This window comes from Benincasa hispida, chromosome 1 (assembly GCF_027475165.1).
Source record: "Benincasa hispida cultivar pf3 chromosome 1, pf3_genome.v1.1, whole genome shotgun sequence".
Taxonomy (NCBI): domain Eukaryota; kingdom Viridiplantae; phylum Streptophyta; class Magnoliopsida; order Cucurbitales; family Cucurbitaceae; genus Benincasa; species Benincasa hispida.
Genome location: NC_143478.1, coordinates 41,751,641 through 41,770,993, shown reverse-complemented (window position 1 = coordinate 41,770,993; position 19,353 = coordinate 41,751,641). Strand labels below are relative to the sequence as shown.

Here is a 19,353-nt window from a genome sequence, read left to right as displayed (position 1 = left end):
TCCTAGTAAGGTTTTAACGGGGCATATTTCACACACACACACACATATATATATATATATATAGGCATCTAAGAGGGAGTATTATTAATATTATAATAGAAAATAGATGTCCATTACTTAGTGTCACCATTCATGTTGTCCATGTGCCATGCAGTTATTTATACTTGGTGTTCATGTAAGTCCACATCATACTTGTTACTTTGTCTATAAATAGTGGATTTTAAGAATACACAAGTATTGGTAAGAATTCCACTTTCACCAATTTCCATATTATCCAATTTCATGATTTTGGTTATTTTATGTTTTAGTTAATTTATTTTATAATTTTAGTTTTTATTTATTTATTATTATAACATAAAAATATTATTATATTATATTTTTCATATCGTATTCCCGCTCCTTAATTTTCATAACAAATAGGAGGTTTAGGTTGGTCCCTTTTATTATATCATATTATGTTTGTTATTTTAGTAATATATTATATTATGTTTATGTTATTTTAGTAATATATTATATTATGCTTATGTTATTTTAGTAACATAATATTATTTTAGAAAAAATATTTTAAACGACAAAATTGCTGAAAATATTTATAAATAATAACAAAATATCACAATCTATTAGCGAGAGACTGCGGTACTACTATTTGTGTCTATCATGATATAGATAGACAGATCCATCGTAGATAGATAGTGAAATGTTATTATATTTGTAGATATTTTTATTCATTTTCCCAAATTTGAAAACGACTCTATATATTAACTACCAATAATTATTCTATCAGGATAATTAATTAATCACTTATAAACTAAAATTTAATCCAAAAGTATTATATTAAAATAGTTTAGTTAAACCTCATTTATACATAAATCTTATTCTAATTTTTTTGTAATTAACATTTCAAACTTTACGAAAAAAGACGAGTAATAATGCAAATAGTATAAATTAGTAATAATAAAAAAAGTCAAAATATCATTGTGGTAATTATATTTTGAAATTTGTTGAATTCTAATCTTTATAATTTTAATTGTCTAATTTTAGTTTTAGTGAATTTTAAATTTAATTTCTTGAAATTAATTTTTATCAAGATTGATTAAATAATTATAATATTTTTTTGTTAAAAAAATACAAAATGAATATGTAAGAATTAAAATGATATTTTAATCTAAAATAATAATGGAAATAAAAACGACCGTTAGCAAATGTCATTGTATTTAATTTATTCATGTATTTAAAATGGGGAGTATAAATACTTTCTAGAGGCTTCTGGACTTCAAAGAAAGAACGTTTCCTTCTATTTCGAGAGAGGACAAGGGAAGAAACCACTCAGGTAGCCGCGATCAATTTCAGCAAGAGCAACAGGAATTGGAGCTCCAATTTTCGTTTCCGCAGTGTTTTCTGAAGTTGAAATGGATTCTGAAACTGCCCTAGAGCTTGTAAAGCAGGGAGCGACGATTCTCCTCCTCGACGTTCCTCAGTACACCCTCGTTGGAATTGATACTCAGGTTAATCAGATAAATTCATCTTTCTGTTGTTTTGTTTTTCTTTCTTCTAACAAACGTTTTAAGAATTTTCGAGGAACTGAAGCGCAGGAATAGATTTTTAGTCATACTATATACTAAGTACTAACTGCTGTTCCCTGCTACTGGGTGAAATTTGTGATCGCAATGTTTGATTCTGTGGATTTGAATATCGATTTGTAATGAACGAAAACTTGATTCAATGTTACATGTTACTCCTCTATTTCCAATCATTTTTGTCTGATATTGGCTGAAATCTCTATACCCTTTTTGTTGGGTTGACGGGAAAGCCCTTATTCCATAGTTCTAGCGGCTAATACTTTAAATTTGTTCGGTGAATGTTGTTTTTAATTTTTGTCGTGGGCAATGTGTATATTTCTCCTCCATTTCCGATCGTGGACGGAAAAGTCATTATAAGCGCTTTGTTTGGCTGGCAGAAAAGTCACGTTATGACCTGGTTTCATAGTTTTAACTACTAATACTTCAAAATTTTTGATTAGATAATGTTACATGTTACTCCTCCCTTTCCAGTTATTGTGAGAAGAAATGGCCAAAACCACCAAAGTGTTTCCATGGGCTGGCAGAATTGCCAATCAATGAGCCGGTTTCATAGTTTTAGCCGCTAGTACTTAAGATTTTTTAAATCAAATCTTGTATTCAATGTTTCTCTTTGTTGTGAGGATTATATTTTCTCACCCTGTATTCCTATCAATTTTAGCTGAAAACTGGCCAAAACCACTGTACATTTTTTGACTTGTTGGCAGAACAAGCCACGTTAGGAGCTGAATTCATGGGTTTTGGCGGCTAATACTTACAGTAGTATTTATTGATATTGTTTTCAATGTTTATTTTTGTCGTGGGCTAGACTTATTCTCTCGATATATCATATGTATTTCCTATCATTTTGGGAATGAATTGCCCAAAACCACTGCATACTTTTTGTTTGGTTGGCTGAGAAGCCATATCATGAGGTGATTTCATAGTTTGGCCACCAATACTTATAATTTTCTTGACTAAATTCTATTTCATTGTTTATCTGCTGCTGGCAAGTCTTAGTCTATGAGGTGCTATCATTTTCAATGTTTATTTTTGCTGCTAGCAATTCATGGTTTGTTTTCAATGTTTATTTTTGTTATGGGCTAGACTTATTCTCACGATATATCTCACCAGTCACCATGAATGAAGTTTTTGGTCATTGCCTTTTGAGCATTCAATTGTAGGCTAAATTCTATTCTAAAATGGAACATTGAAATTTGAAATAGCTTCACTTTTGTTTTGATCAATTTGGAGTAAATATTGCACTAGTTAAATTAAATTAAATTTATTTAGAGTGACTAATTAGTTGTTTCTCTTCTTAAGATGTTCTCTGTAGGGCCTTCTTTCAAGGGTATAAAGATGATTCCTCCAGGACCTCATTTCCTTTATTACAGCTCATCGTGCAGGTGTTGTATCATTAATCAGGTTTTGTAGATACATCTATTGTATTGTGGCAAACTATCATATACATAACGCTCTGTATGTTGTCATATTAAATTGGTTCTCACATAGATATTGTACTCAGAAGTTTAGAGAGAATGATAATTCTTATTCACTTAATCAGGTTGAAGATACATATATATAGGTAATTAAGAAACTCTAATCTAGGAGATATGAAATTACAATAAAGAACACCTAATTAAATTTACAATATAAATACATATCATAACGCTCTTCCTCAAGTTGGAGCAGATATGTCAATCATGCCGAGCTTGTTACACAGATAACTTATTCTTGCTCTGTTTACTGCTTTAGTAAGTAGATCTCCCAACTGATCATTGGTCTTCACATATTCTGTAGATATCAACCCTTGAATTTTCTCGCAAATAAAATGACAATCCACTTCAATATGTTTAGTTTGTTAATGAAACATAGAATTGGATGCAATATGGAGAGCTGCTTGATTATCATACAATAATTTAGCTGGCACAGTAATACTGAAGCCTATCTCAGACAAAAGGTGATGTATTCACACTATTTCACACACAGATTATGCCATCGCTCTATATTTTGACTCAACACTCGAACGGGAAACTACATTATGTTTCTTACTTTTCCACGACACCAAGTTCCCTCCTACAAAAACACAATATCCAGAAGTTGATCTCCTATCTTTTCAAGATCTAGCCCAATCAGCATCTGAAAAACATTCAACTCTTGTATGACCATGATCTCTATATAAGATCCCACGTCCAGGTGCAACTTTCAGATAATATAGGATTTGTTCAACTGCAGCCCAATGATTCACAGTAGGGGAAGACATAAACTAGCTAACAATACTCACAAAATAAATAATGTCAGATCGTGTCACTGTTAAATAGTTCAACTTCCCAACTAATCTCCTATATTTCTCAGGATCTTTAACACTTCTCCTTCCTTTGAAAGTTGTAAATTTGGTATCATCGGAGTACTACATGGTTTGACATCTAGTTTACCTGTCTCAGACAATAAATCAAGTATGTATTTTCGTTGGGATAGGTAAATACCTTTTTTGCTTCTCATCACTTCAATACCCAAGAAATACATTAATGATCCCAAATCTTTGGTATAAAGTTGACCCTGGAGAAAAGTCTTGAGGGAGGATATACCTGATACATCATTTCCAGTGATAATAATACCATCAACATATACAACAAGCAAAGTAATACCATTGTCAGATCGTCGGTAGAGTACAGAATGATCAAACGTACTCTTCTTCATACCAAAACATTCGAGTGCTTGACTAAACTTACCAAACCATGCACGAGGACTTTGTTTTAGTCCATACAAGGATTTTCGAAGCCGACATACTTTATTAGTCTCCCTCTGAGCAACAAACCCTTGTGGTTGCTCCATATAGACTTCCTCTTGAAGATCATCATGTAGAAAATCATTATTAATGTCAAGTTGATGCAAAGGCCAATTGTAAGTAGCAACCATTGAGATAAATAGTCGAATGGAAGTTAATTTAGCAATAGGAGAAAATGTGTCTGAATAATTAGTCCTATAAATTTGAGCATAACCTTTGGCAACCAAACGAGCTTTCATCTGAGCCACTGTCCCATCAGGACTAACCTTGATAGCAAATACCCATTTACATCCAATAGCCTTCTTTCCATCCGGATGTGAAACTAGATCCCAAGTACCATTATCATCCAAAGCAGTCATCTCCTTAACTCAATCATTGCACTACGCCACCCAGGATGAGATAAAGCTTCATTGACAGATTTAGGAATAGAGGTGGAATCAAGCGATGTAAGAAAAGAATAAGTGGGAGAAGACAATTGGTTATACGAAACAAACGAAGAAATAGTATAAGTACAAGTGCGTTTACCTTTTCGATGGCCAATGGGAAGATCATCACTCGGTCCCGGATCAGATGTCGAATAAGCCAGTGGTGGAGGACATGGATCTGAAGGTGGTTGTGGAGGACGCCTGAAGTAGACTCGAATAACTTGGGGATCAGAAGGAAGAGATATAGAGGAAGGTGAAGGAGAGGATGATGGAGAAGATGTGATCTCGTAGATAAAAAGATCGTCATCCTCCCTCGGACACGGACTCAACGGTGATGGACTAAAGGGTATATCTTCGAAGAATGTTACATCCAGAGATACAAGATACCTGTTCAGAGTAGGAAAATAACAACGATAACTTAATACGTGAATAGCCTAAGAAAATGCATTTCAAAGATTTTGAATCTAATTTAGTACGATTTGGACGAATATCTCGAACAAAACAAACACAACCATAGATCTTAGGAGCAACGGGGAACAAAGATTTTGTAGGAAAAAGAATATGATAAGGAAGCTCTCCATTTAGGATAGAGGAAAACATTCTATTAATCAAGAAGCAAGCAGTAGACACAACATCAACTAAAAAATTCTTTGAAACATGCATTTGCAAGGGTAAGGCACGGGTTGTTTCAAGGAGGTGTCTGTTCTTTCTTTCAGCAACCCCATTTTGAGATGGAGTGTCTACACAAGAAGAATGCCATGATCACACAGGTAAGATCCAAGTACATGAGAGAAATATTCACTAGCATTATCAGTTCGCAAGGTTTTGATAGAGACATTAAATTGATTTTAAATCCCGGCATGAAAAGCACAAAAATGAGACAATAACTTAGAACGGTTTTTCATTAAATATAACCAAGTTACACGAGAATAATCATCAACAAAGGTAACAAAGTAACGAAAACCTGTTTAAGACAAGACAGGACAAAGACCCCAAATATCGGAATGAACTAACTCGAAAGGAGCACTAGCTCGTTTATGAACCCTAGGACTGGAATTAAGACGATGAAATTTTGAAAACTGACACGAATCACAATTCAAAGACGATAAGGAGCGAAATTCTAAATGAAGTTTCTTCAGCACAAACAGTGATGAATGACCTAAACGACAATGAACATCAAACGGGGATATTACTCAGGACAAGCCACAACTCTTGGTATTTGATTGTCGAAGATGTAAAGATCCCCCGACTCATATCCTCTACCAATAATCTTCTTCATCATACGATCCTAAAATAACCAGGAAAAAATGAGACAAAGCAATTAAGGTCACGAATAAGTTGGCTAATAGAAATTAAATTAAAGGACAATTGAGGCAAATGTAAGATAAAGGACAAAGAGAGTGATGAAGTGAGAGAAATGGTGCCAGATCCAAGGATAGAGGAGGTTGATCCATCTTGCCAAGTTGATAGACGGAGATGAGACAAAAGACAGAGGCATAGAAAATAGGTTAGAATTACTTGTCATATGGGCGGCCCCAAAGTACAACCCATTTGGTAAATGATGTAAGAAGACATTTTGTATTACCTGTCTCGATAATGGTGACAATAGGATTAGATGAAGAAGATGCCTGCAATGATTCTTGGAAAACTTGAAATTTAGCAAAGTTGTCAGCAAAGATGGTAACAGATTTTCAGCTATATCACTAGTGGAAGCTATCTGAGCATGCTGAGATCGTTGAGTCTTATACAACAATTTCTGACAATCACGTTTCATATGTCCTGGCTTACGACAATAGTGACATATGATCTCCGGAGAGTCTGATCTTCGATTATTATAACTAGGTTTCTGAAAATTGTTAAGTCGTCCCTGAAGTGCCATGGAAAGTATTATTATTCTTACTCATAAGGGCACTGTTCGGTCGAGAAACATGCGAACTGGATTGAGAACTCTTGATACGAATAACACGATTGAAGGCTTCCTCTAATGATGAAATTTCAAAGTCAGAAAGAATTTGTGTTTTAACCATTCCAAACTCAGGGGAAAGTCCATTAAAAAATATCATAATAGTCATCTTTTCTCGCTGAGCTTGTTGAACTTTGACATCAGACTAAACGACAATAGTAAGACAAGTTTAGCAGCTATTTTCTTATGCCTCATAAAATAACTTGTAACAAATTCTGCTTTCTGTTCCGCTCGCAAGAATGGCATACAGACATCAAACATTCTATGAACATGTTCTTTCACAGAGTACAGAAATTCTAAGAACTCTAAGAGTTCTTTCACAGAATCACAATGATCTACCAAACCAACAACCTCACTCTCAATAGAATTCTTAATCTGAAGACCACATGCTTCACTTCATCCATTATGAGCTAATAAGTAATTTGTAGACCTCACAAGCAGAAAGAACAAACCAGAATCGAAATCAAAGGCAAACAAAAGATCAAAACTACTCCAAGCTGAACAAGACAGCAACAAACCCTAAGCACAAAAGGGTATTTTATCCAAATAACTCGCAACCAAGCAGATTTTAATGAAACCAAATGCACAGAATGATCAGAAACGACGAGCCGAGGAGAACCCAACTGGCCGAAAGTGGAGACGAAGCTCCACGCGCCGGCGCGTGGCAAAGGAAGACTATTGTTCCAGCGGCGTGTGAGCTCCACGCGCGTCTGTTTCCAGCGACAGATGGCTGCAGACGTGATTGGACGGTGACAGTGCTTCTCCTGGGATGGGTGGTGAGGCAAATGGCCACTCAAAACTTGATGACTCAACTCAAACCCTAACTTTGTGAGAAGCGTAAACCCTAACGTAGCCGTCGAACAAATATTCTAAACCCTAGATGGCTCTGATACCATGTAGTCAGAAGTTTAGAGAGAATGATAGTTCTTATTCGCTTAATCAGGCTGAAAATACATATATATAGATAATTAAGAAACCCTAATTTAGGAGATATAAAATTACAATAAAGGACACCTAATTAAGTTTACAATATAAATACATATCATAACATATGTCATGTCATATGATGCATCATACATTCTATTATTTCCGCACATGCATCATACATTTTATTATTATTGTTCATGTCCTCCCATGACCTATGTAGCCTTACATCCTACATCACTTTGATAATTGCGTGTCTCATTCTAACTTTAGGTATGACAATATTTTAGCAACCTAATGCATTATATGTTGTCCTATTATTAGTTAGTTTTTGTGGATACCTATATATGGTCAACAACCACATACTATTATAGATGCTATATTTCTTCTTGTTATAATATGTATTTATATTGTAATTATGATTAGTTATCCTTTATTGTAATTTATATCTCCTAGATTAGGATTCTGTAAGGTCACAAATAATATATACTTATAAAAGAGGGGGTAAAAAGGGAAATGTCACAACAACCAATGATGACCAAGGAAAGAATGTGGGGAGAAAGGATGGAGGGGACCACGAGGCTGTTACAAAAGGGCAGGGATCGTACTGAAGGAGGCAAGAAAGGAATTTGCTAAAAGTGAGAAGGCTTTTGGTGAGGAGAGAAGTGCCCAGCTCTCTCTAAGGTGCTGGGGTATTCCTTGTTTGTATTTTTCTTCTTTCGGAGAGGCAGGGGAGAGTCATTTTGGGGAGAGGTTTGCTCTATTTTAGGGAAGGTTGAGAGGGACTGTTGAATGATTGTATGGAAGGGTTCTTTTAGAAGAAATCGTTTATAAATAAAAGCAAGGAGTAGCAGAACTATATTTTCTATCGTCTTCACCATATTTTGTCTCTGTTTTGTTTCTCTTTTGGTTGCTCTTTTATTCAAACTTGCAGGGAGTGAGAGCTTACAAGTGGTATCAGAGCCGCTTCATCTTGGGCGTACGCGGGCGATGGCTTAGAAACAAATAGAGGAAAGGCTTGAAAAGAATGAGAGGGAAGTATCTGAGATGAAAAAGATGTAGCTGGGCTTGTGCAAGAACATCGAGAAGTTGACAGAGGAGATGAGAGAAAGTAATGCGGCTCGGAAAGCTGAGGAGTTGGGCGCTTTTGATGGGAGGAGGATGAAAATGAAAGGAAAGGTTGACGAAACCGAGTTGACCCCAGCAATGGAGGAGGGAGATTCGATAAAAGCAAGTACAAGAGGCGGGAAATACCGGTTTTCGTTGGAGAGAACCCGGAGTCTTGGGTGTACAGGGCATAGCACTATTTCGTGATCCACGAGCTATCTGATCAGGAGAAGGTTAAGATCGCGGTCATCAGCTTTGGGCCGGAGGAAGTGGACTGGTTTCGATGGAGCCACAACTGGAGACCTATTAGTACATGGGAGGAGTTGAAAAAGAGGATGTTCGAATACTATAGACCGACCGGAGAAAGGAGCTTGGGCACGAGGTTGTTGAGGATAAAGCAAGAAGGATCTTATGCAGATTATGTGAAGAAATTTGTCACGTATTCGGCACCCCTACTCGACCTGGCTGTAGAAGTTCTCAAAGATGTGTTTGTAAATGGGCTGGAACCAACCTTGAGGGCCGGAGTGATCAGTAGAAAACCAACCACTTTGGAGGAATGTATGTATGAAGCCTAACTGGTGAGCGACCGCAATATGGCCCTGAAGATAGCTTTATCAGATATGGGGGTTGTTGGGCCTTGCAAAAAGGAAGCCCAAGGTAAGGAGAATTCAATGCTAAAGAGCGGGAAGAGCATGGATACACAAGGAAACAAACGGATCACCTTACCAGTGAAGACCAACTTCGTGAAGAAGGAGCCACCCATGAAACGTCTTTCAGACAGTGAGTTTCGTGAACGGCTGGACAAGGGACTATGTTTTCGTTGTAATGAGAAATACAGCCCAGGACATTGATGCAAGTTGAAGGAGAACTAGGAACTGATGTTATTCATTACCAATGATAATGAAGAAATCAACCTCTAGCAGGAGGAAAAAGGGGAGCCGCGGGAAGAAGAAGAAACAGAGGAAATGGCTGAAATTTCTTTGAGGTCGATATATGGCCTATCAACCCAGGGGACGATGAAGCTGAGAGGGAAAATGAAGGGGCAAGAAGTAGTGGTGCTGATCGACTACGGAGCCACACACAACTTTGTGCATAAAAGGAGTTAGTAGACGAACTGAAAATACCAATGAATAGGAAGAGCTTCTCTGTACTAATCGGGAATGGGGATGCTATAAGAGGGGGAGGGATTTGCAAGGCGATTGATCTTAAACTACCCAACCTCAGTGTTAAAGGCCGATTTCCTAGCGATTGATTTGGGACAAATGGACGTAGTACTAGGGATGCCTTGGCTATGCACGACGGGATTCATGGGAGTACATTGGCCATCCTTAACCATGTCATTTATGTCAGGAACTCACAAGTCATTTTGAAGGGTGATCCTTCCCTAACCAAGGTAGAGGTTTCCTTCAAGACACTCACAACATCCTGGGAAGAGGAAGACCAAGGCTTTTTGGTAGAGTTTCAAAATTATGAGTATGACAGTGAAGAAAAGAATGAGGGGAAAGAGGAGCTCGAGGAGGCAGAAGAGCTTCCACTCATGATCCGAGCCCTGATCGAAGAAAATAAGGATATATTCGAGGAAATAAAGACATTACCACCTAAAAGAGCTGTAGACCATTGCATATTGATGAACACGGATCAGAGACCGATCAATGTAAGGTCATATAAGTACGGCCACTGCCAGAAGGAAGTAATTGAGAAATTGGTGGAGGAAATGCTGAAGGCAGGAATCATCTGGCCAAGCCACAACCCATATTCCAGTCCGGTCCTATTAGTGAAGAAAAAAGATGGAGGATGGAGGTTTTGTGTTGATTATAGAAAACTAAACCAAGCAACAGTGGTTGACAAGTTTCCGATGCCAGTCATCGAGGAGCTGTTAGATGAATTACACGGGTCAGTAGTCTACTCTAAGTTGGATCTGAGGTCAGGGTAACACCAAATCAGGATGAATGAGAAGGACATCGAGAAGACAGCCTTACGAACTCATGAAGGTCACTACGAATTTCTTGTCATGCCGTTCGGACTCACAAATGCACCAGCCACCTTTCAATCATCAATGAACCATGTTTTTCGTCCTTTTCTTCATAAATTTGTACTTGTTTTCTTTGACGACATATTGGTATACAACCCTGACCTATCAATGCACGAAACACACTTGGGAGTGGTCTTCAATGTGCTTCGAGATCACAAGCTGTATGCAAATAAAAAGAAATGCACTTTTTGCCAGGTACGAATCCAATACTTAGGCCATTGGATATCAGCTAATGGAGTAGAAGTTGATGATGGGAAGGTCAAAGTTATGAGGGAGTGGCCACAACCTCAGAATGTGTCTGAATTAAGAGGGTTTTTGGGGCTCACGGGTTACTATCGACGCTTTGTGCAAGGGTATGGGAATATAGCAGCCCCACTTACTAAGCTTCTCCAGAAAAATTCATTTAAATGGGGTGAAGAAGCCAATCAAGCCTTCATAAATCTGAAGCAAGCCATGGCCACGACCCCCGTCCTAGCCCTCCCAGACTTCTCAAAAGGATTTATGATAGAAATAGATGCATTAGGAACCGACTTAGGGGTTGTTCTGTCCCAAGACTCGAACCTATAGCTTATTTCAGTCAGAAATTATCAGCAAGGGCCCAAGGGAAGTCTATTTATGAAAAGGAGTTGATGGCTGTAGTTCTAGCAGTTGAAAAATGGAGGCATTATCTATTGGGAAGCAAATTCACAGTGATCTCGGATCAGAAGGCATTGAAATTCCTGATAGAGCAGTGAGAAGTACAGCCCTAGTTCCAACGGTGGTTAACCAAGCTACTTGGATATGATTTTGAAATCCTATACCAACTGGGGTTACAAAGCAAAGCCGCAGATGCCTTGTCAAGAGTGCGGGAACAAGGGGAATTGAGTACACTATCAGCACCAACTATTATAGATATTGAAGTTGTTTTGAAAGAAGTAGAGGAAGATGAGAAATTACAGAAAATCATCACCCTTTTGAAGGAAAATCCAGAGGGAATGCCGAGGTATAAATGACAACATGACCATTTGACTTACAAGGACAGGTTAGTACTATCCAAAAAATCTAGTTTAATCCCTTCACTATTGCATACATTCCATGATTCGGTGTTAAGGGGACACTCGGGATTCTTGAGAACGTACAAGAGAATGAGTGGAGAGCTATATTGGCAGGGAATGAAATCTAATGTAAAGAAGTATGTTGAGGGGTGTGAAATATGCCAAAGAAACAAGTTCGAGACCCTCACACCAGCAAGCTTACTTCAACCACTCCCTATTCCATACATGATATTGGAGGATTGGAGCATGGACTTCGTGGAAGGGTTACCAAAGGCTGAAGGGTATGATGTTATAGTGGTTGTGATAGACCGCTTGAGTAAGTATGCTCATTTCACCCCTCTCAAACACCCTTTTTCAGCAAAGCAAGTCACAGAAATATTTATTCAGGAAGTAGTGAGACACTGTGGAGAACCTTTGTCTATTTTGATTGATCGAGACAAAGTCTTCGTGAGCAATTTTTGGAAGGAGATGTTTACAATGATGGGAACGAAACTTAAAAGAAGTACATCATTCCATCCTCAAACTAACGGACGGACGGAGAGGGTAAACTGATGTTTAGAGACTTACTTGCGCTGCTTCTGTAATGAACAACCAAGGAAATGGAACAAATGGATAGCATGGGCCGAATTGTGGTACAACACAACCTTCCATATCTCAATCAAAACCACTCTTTTTCAGGCCGTTTATGGGAGACCACCCCCACCTCTAATCACTTATGGGGACAGGAAGACCTTCAACAACACTGTGGAACAACAGTTACAAGAGAGGGACTTAGCACTCAATGCTTTGAAGGAGAATTTGGCCATCGCTCAGAATAGAATGAAGAAGCAAGCCGACAAACATAGGAGAGAATTGAATTTTGAGGTTGGAGAAGAAGTATACTTGAAGTTGAGACCTTAGCGGCAGAAAACATTGGCAAAAAGAAGAAGTGAGAAGCTGGCACCGAGGTTCTATGGACCTTATAGAATAACTGAACGAGTGGGAGAAGTAGCCTACAGATTAGACTTGCCACCAGAAGCTGAAATACATAATGTATTCCATATCTCTCAGCTCAAGAAGAAGCTAGGACAAGGCCAATAGATCCAACAACACCCTCCCATGTTGATTGAGGAGTTTGAGCTGCAAACTGCACTTGAGACTATTTTGGGGATACGATGGAATGGAGATATGGCAACACACAAGTGGCTGGTCAAATGGAAGGGGATGTCTGAGAATGAAGCAACCTGGGAAGATGTTCGAGTATTGAATAAGCAGTTTCCTCATTTCAACCTTGAGGACAAGGTTCATTTCGAGAAGGGAGGTATTGTAAGGCCACAAATAATATATACTTATAAAAGAAGGGGTAAAAAGGGAAATGTCACAACAACCAACGATGACCAAGGAAAGAATGTGGGGAGAAAGGATGGAGGGGACCATGAGGCTGTTACAAAAGGGCAGGGATCGTACTGAAGGAGGCAGGAAAGGAATTTGCTAAAAGTGAGAAGGCTTTTGGTAAGGAAAGAAGTGCCCAGCTCTCTCTAAGGTGCTGGGATATTCCTTGTTTGTATTTTTCTTCTTTTGGAGAGGCAGGGGAGAGTCATTTTGGGGAGAGGTTTGCTCTATTTTGGGGAAGGTCGAGAGGGACTGTTGAATGATTGTATGGAGGGGTTCTTTTAGAAGAAATCATTTATAAATAAAAGCAAGGAATAACAGAACTATATTTTCTATCGTCTTCACCATATTTTGTCTCTGTTTTGTTTCTCTTCTGGTTGTTGCTCTTTTATTCAGACTTGCAGGGAGTGAGAGCTTATAGATTCCTTTGTTGGCTATATATATATATGTATATGTATCTTCAGCCTGATTGAATAATAAGATTATTATTCTCTCTAAAAGTATTGAGAACATAGTATCAGAGTAGTTTGAGGTTTAGAATATTCGTTCGACAGTTATGTTAGAGTTTATGCTTCTCATAAGTTTAGGGTTTGAATCGCGTAATCAAGTTTGAGTGGTCGTTTGTCCAGACCACCCATCCTAGGAGAAGCACCGTCACTGTTCGCTCGACTCTACAACTGTCAGTTGCTGGAAACAGCCGCGCGTGAGGCTCACATGCCGCCACAAAGGATCTCCTCCATCGCCACGCGCTAGCCCGTGTGAGTGCGTGAGGCGTCCGTTCCTCATTCCGTCAGTTGGGTTCTTCTCATTTTATCCTTTTTGTGCTTAGGGTTTGTTGCTGTTTTGCTTCAAATTTGGTGCTGTTTTGCTCTTTGGTTCACCTTTGATTTTGATTTTGATTTGCGCTTTTTCTGCTCGTGAGATCTACAAACTGTTTATCATAATGGATGAAGTGAAGCATATGGTAGTATCTAATGTAATTCTCCTAGCATTGAAGATAACTGAACACAAGTTAAATGACTCTAATTACTATGATTGGCATTAGACGATTCAATTTTATTTGCTTAGTATGGATATGGATGACCATGTGACTAAGGAGCCACCAAAAGATGATAAGAAAGAGGCGTGGCTTCGTGATGACGCTCGACTTTATCTTCAGATTAAGAATTCTATTGAAAGTGAGGTTGTTGGTTTGGTAGATCATTGTGATTCTGTGAAGGAACTCTTTGAATTCTTAGAATTTCTTTACTCGGGAAAAGAACACGTTCATCGAATATTTGATGTCTATATGCAATACTTTCGAGCTGAACAAAAAGTAGAATCTATTATAAGTTACTTTATGAGACTTAAGAAGACGACTGCCGAACTTGCGTTACTATTGCCATTTAGTCCCGATGTCAAAGTTCAACAAGCTTAGCGAGAAAAGATGGCTGTTATGATCTTTTTGAATGGACTTTTACTTGAGTGTGGCTTAATACAAATTTTTTCTAATTCTGAAATTCTGTCATTAGAGGAAACCTTCAGTCGTGTTCTTCGTATTGAGAGTTTTCAATATGGTTTGCCTGTTTCTCAACCTTACAGTGCTCTTATGAGTAAGAATAATAATAACTCTTGGGGTACTTCAGGGATGACTAACAATTTTCAGAAGCCTAGTTATGATAATCGAAGATCAGATTCTCAGGAGATCGTCTGTCACTATTGTTGTAAGCTAGAACATATGAAACGTGATTGTCGAAAATTGTTGTATAAGACTCAACGATCTCAACATGGTTAGATAGCTTCCACCAATGATATGGTTAAGAAGTCTGTTATCGTCTCTGCTGACGACTTTGCTAAATTTCAAGTATTCCAAGAATCCTTGTAGGCGTCTTCCTCATCAAATTTTATTGTCACGTTTGTCGAGACAGGTAATACGAAGTGTCTTCTACATCATCTACCAAATGAGTTATTGATTCTGGTGCCACCGCTCATATGACAGGTAATTCTAACTTATTTTCTACGCCTTTGTCCCCTATCTCATCTCTGTCTGTCATTTTGGCAGATGGATCAACCTCCTCTGTTCTTGGATCCGACACCATTTCTCTTACTCCATCACTTTCTTTGTCCTCTCTATTACCTTTTCCTTAATTGTCTTTTAATTTAATTTCTATTAGCCAGTTCACTCGTGACCTTAATTGTTTTATCTCGTGATAGACACTGATAGATGTCTATTGTTTATCAACATTTTACTATATTTATAAATATTATGGTTCATTTTACTATATATTTGGAAACAGGCCATATATATATATGTGTGTGTGTCTTACTTTTTTAGAAATTGACGTATTGAGGTGTCGTGTTGATATCATCGTGTGTCCTGTGTCTGTGTCCATGCTTCTTTGCTTATATTCTAGGGTTTTTTTGATCAAGTGATATTTTTCATGGAAATTCCCATCTAAATGGTTAAGTCCCCATGGGAATCCTGTTAGGTTATAGGTCGATAGGGATAGTGATGGGGCTGTCCCCTGTCTGTCTTTGTTTGGGTCAATAGGGAAGATTAATCACATTCTTTCATATTAAGAATGAAAGAAGTCTTTTTACCAATAGCGTATTTTCATTTCTTCATTGAAAAGTAGCGTCTTTTTGTTTTATTTTGTTTTGTTTTTTTTTTAATTAAAAAATGTTATCTATAAATTTTTTTTATGAGAATTGTTTTATCTATAAACTTTGTTTTAAAGATTACTTAGTTGTGTGAGTTGTGTCTAAATTTATTCTATAATTTTCCTGTGTAGAGACGGCAGAGAGTTTTCACCAATTACTGGCTTTTTTATAGATGCTGGTCCCTCTGAGGTTTGACTTCTCATATACTTTAGATATTTTACTTGGTACAAAATGATGATCATCGCATGTTGATCATCTTTTTAAGAATGGATTGATTGTGTTCTTGAACATTCCTTGAAAATTTTTGGAAAAAAATAAGTATCCTAATAAAATAAATCCAGTCTATGGCTCTCGGAAGAGTATCAAGACAGCTGGCAAAGTCAATACATTTCCTCGAATGGCTTTCACTTCTAATTAATGCATTCTATGTGATTATTCTCTAAAAGTCAAGTATCCCCCTTTTCATAATTGCTCCTTTCTAATTAGTTTGTAAGATTGAGAAGTCAAAGGAGTGACTATGGGGGGAGGATGTCACTTATTTTATCTTTGGGCCTTCAAAACACTTTTGTTAATTACTTTCTCATAGTTTCATTGACAAAATGAAAATCCTTCTCTCTTCTTCCTCCATCCCCTTTTTTTGTTTCTTTTTGGATAAGAAACAATGTCATTGATCAAAGGAAAAATCCAAAGATATACAATTTGTAACAAGAAAGGAAAAACTATGACTTTGAAATGCTGGTAAAGATTTACACCAAAAGATTGCATTGAAGATGGCAGATTCAAGAACATGTCCGGATGATTTGGATTTATTCTGAAAAATTCGAGCGTTCCTCTGATCCCACATCTTCCAAAAAACAGCAACCACAATGCTTTTCTACAAAGTCTCTTTAGCATTCTTGAAAGGGTGATCAATGAGGAGCATATTGGATCAATCCAATGAGTTGTTTGGAAGGACAATGTGCCAATTAAAAGCTTCAAGTATTTTCTCCCAAAGATCAGTCACAATTTGAAAACAAGTGACTGTGAGATTCACTTCCTCTATGGCACAAACAGCAGCATGCAGGGGATAAACAAATCCATGGGCATCGTTTTTGGAGTCTGTCTGATGTGTTGAGACATGAATGGGCAATCTCCCAAATGAGAAATTTAATTCTCTTGGGGCACGACAATTTCCATATCTTGTAGAATCTCTGGCCCATCGGTGGATGAGAAGAGATGAGCTGTGTAGAGAGACTGATGTGAAAAAACCATTGTGTCCAACTTCCATACTCGTGAGTAGCTATGGTGAGATAGAGTAACATTGGGAACGAGATGGGTAAAGGATGCCCATTCAGAATCTTGGAATATCACTTTGAGCAGATTCCTAAAGAAGGTTGAGGTAGAACGTTTTTGTGCTTTCTTTGTAGGAGGTTTTTTAAAGGTCTATAGATGACAGTAAAGCTTGATTGCTTGATTCTTTGGGCTCCTTTCCTGTGAAGTATATGACTCACAAGCTTATTAACGGTTCTTGAGTGTGCCCTCTTCAATTAGAAAATAACCTCACTGAAAATTGAGTTGATCTCAATCCAAGCCGAACTGATGGCATTATCTCCTTTGGTTCCTTCGTTCCTTCTGATTTCAGAAGGTAGAGCAATATTTTACTTCACTGTTCATATACATATCATTGTTGTGGAGTGCTCTTTTTGTAGGAGGTTTTTTTAAGATCTATAGATGATAGAAAAGTTTGGTTGCTTGATTCTTTGGCTCCTTACCTGTGAAGTCTATGATTCAAAAGCTTAATAACGGTTCTTGAATGCCTTCTTCAATTAGAAAATAGCCTCAATGAAAATTCAGTTGATCTGAATCCAAGCCGAACTGATGGCATTACCTCCTTTGGCTTCTTTGTGCCTTCTGATTTCAGAAGATAGAGCAATGTTTTACTTCACTGTCCATAATCATATCATTCTGGAGTGCTTTTTTCCATCATTTTGACATGTGTTGGCAGTTGGATTTTCTTTGAGGTTTCCAGTTAACATATTCATCATCTCCTTTGTGGTTCATCTCTTCCCACAAAAGCATATATTCTTTGGATCGATGGTACCAAACTAATCCTTTTGAAATTTTGTTTGAAAGAAATCAATGACTTTTGAAGGTGAGTTCCTCATTTGGGTTGTTTGTTAATCCATCCTTGATCAAAGCTTCTTATTAGTGTTGGCTTTCTTTTTTGCTTTTATTTTTTCTCAGACTATTCTTTGTAGATATTGAATTTTTGTTCAGGATTTTTTTTCCCAAAAAAGGAAACATATCTTCCCGTCGGAGAGAAGGGTACAAGAGAAAAGAAAGCCAGATGCCTACATGGAGTAGACGGAATAGAGAAAAGAGAACAAAATGTAGAAGTAGGACAAAGACAGATAGTACACAAGTAAAATAAGACAGATCATAAAGGTAAAAAAAGCTTTTATTTCTTTTGAAAAGGAAACAAGACTTTTCATTGAGAAAATGAAAAGAGATTAATGCTCAAAGTACATTACAAAGGAGCTTTTATATCCCTCAAAAGCTTTTAAAAGGAAACACCAAACACCATCATGCTTTATGCTCGATAATCTCAAAACGCTTCGACCATGAATAACATTTTTTTTCTGGAAGATCCTTTGGTTTCTTTTCTTTCCAACAAACTTTCTGAAAGAATTGCTTGAAAAGCATTAGACCGAGTAAGCCTGCAGCTTTGATCGAAAGAAATGGGATGCAAAGAATTTTAAATATGTTGACATGAACATCTTCACTAAAAATCCATGAATGAAATTCTTTGTTTCTTACTAATAACAGTACATCTTCACCAAAAATCCATGAATGAAATTTTTTGTTTCTTTATAATAACAGTACTGTGCGTCAATTTTGGCTGAAATAGGTTATTGTTCGGAGGTGGGATCCGACGGAGGAGCGACTGGTTAAAGTATTAGAAGAAGAGGTTTGCATTTCTTTTTATTTATTTATCCAAGATTTATTATTATAATGATTATATAGTTCGAAACTAACAAAATTTTCATTAAGCAGCTGTCTTTTTGGTAGAGTTGTAGCTTAGAGTTTGTAAATTGACGTAGTATGTCTGATTGGTTGAAAGTCAGAAACTTTAGAACTTAGGCCTGCCAAGTTGCAAGTTCACCAACAATGGCCTTCAATTTGGCTGCCCTAAAATAGATGAAACAAACATTTTTGATTGCTTAAAAAAACTATTTGGTTCTTGTTAAATCACCCATTAGTGCAAAAGCTTAATGGTAAAATTTAATTATATAAACATGGTTGAAAATAATGATTTGACCTAGGGGCGTCTTTGTAATCTACCATGCCCTTAGGGTTTCCTACTTGTCTATTTATTTGAGCAGTCTTCTTGTATTCAGTGTATCAGAAATAATAAAATATCAGCCTTCTATCGTGGTTTTTTCTCCCTGATCTAGGGTTTTCCACATAACATTGTGTGTTGCTTTCTTCTTTTTTTATCATGGTATCAAAGCATGGCGACGGAACCCTAGCCGT

At 37.3% G+C, this 19,353-nt stretch overlaps 1 protein-coding gene across 11 annotated transcripts in view; it reads left to right on the top strand.

Annotated features, from left to right (window-relative positions):
- Positions 1–1,245: 1,245 nt before the first annotated feature.
- The window catches only part of LOC120092733 (AAR2 protein family), a 75,806-nt gene continuing 57,698 nt past the window's right edge, over positions 1,246–19,353 (top strand). For 8 of the 11 annotated variants that reach the window (XR_005486146.2, XR_005486138.2, XM_039050909.2 and 5 more), the window contains exons 1-4: positions 1,259–1,505; positions 2,880–2,962; positions 15,972–16,029; positions 18,728–18,787. Coding sequence is in view for 9 of the 11 variants with exons in the window: in XM_039050909.2 (XP_038906837.1) it covers positions 1,410–1,505; positions 2,880–2,962; positions 15,972–16,029; positions 18,728–18,787 (297 nt within the window). In the remaining 2 variants the exon portion in view is untranslated. Of the gene's footprint in view, positions 1,506–2,879; positions 2,982–15,971; positions 16,030–18,727; positions 18,788–19,353 lie in introns of all 11 variants that reach the window. The other 3 variants (XM_039050900.2, XM_039050917.2, XM_090316866.1) reach the window with 3 other exon arrangements.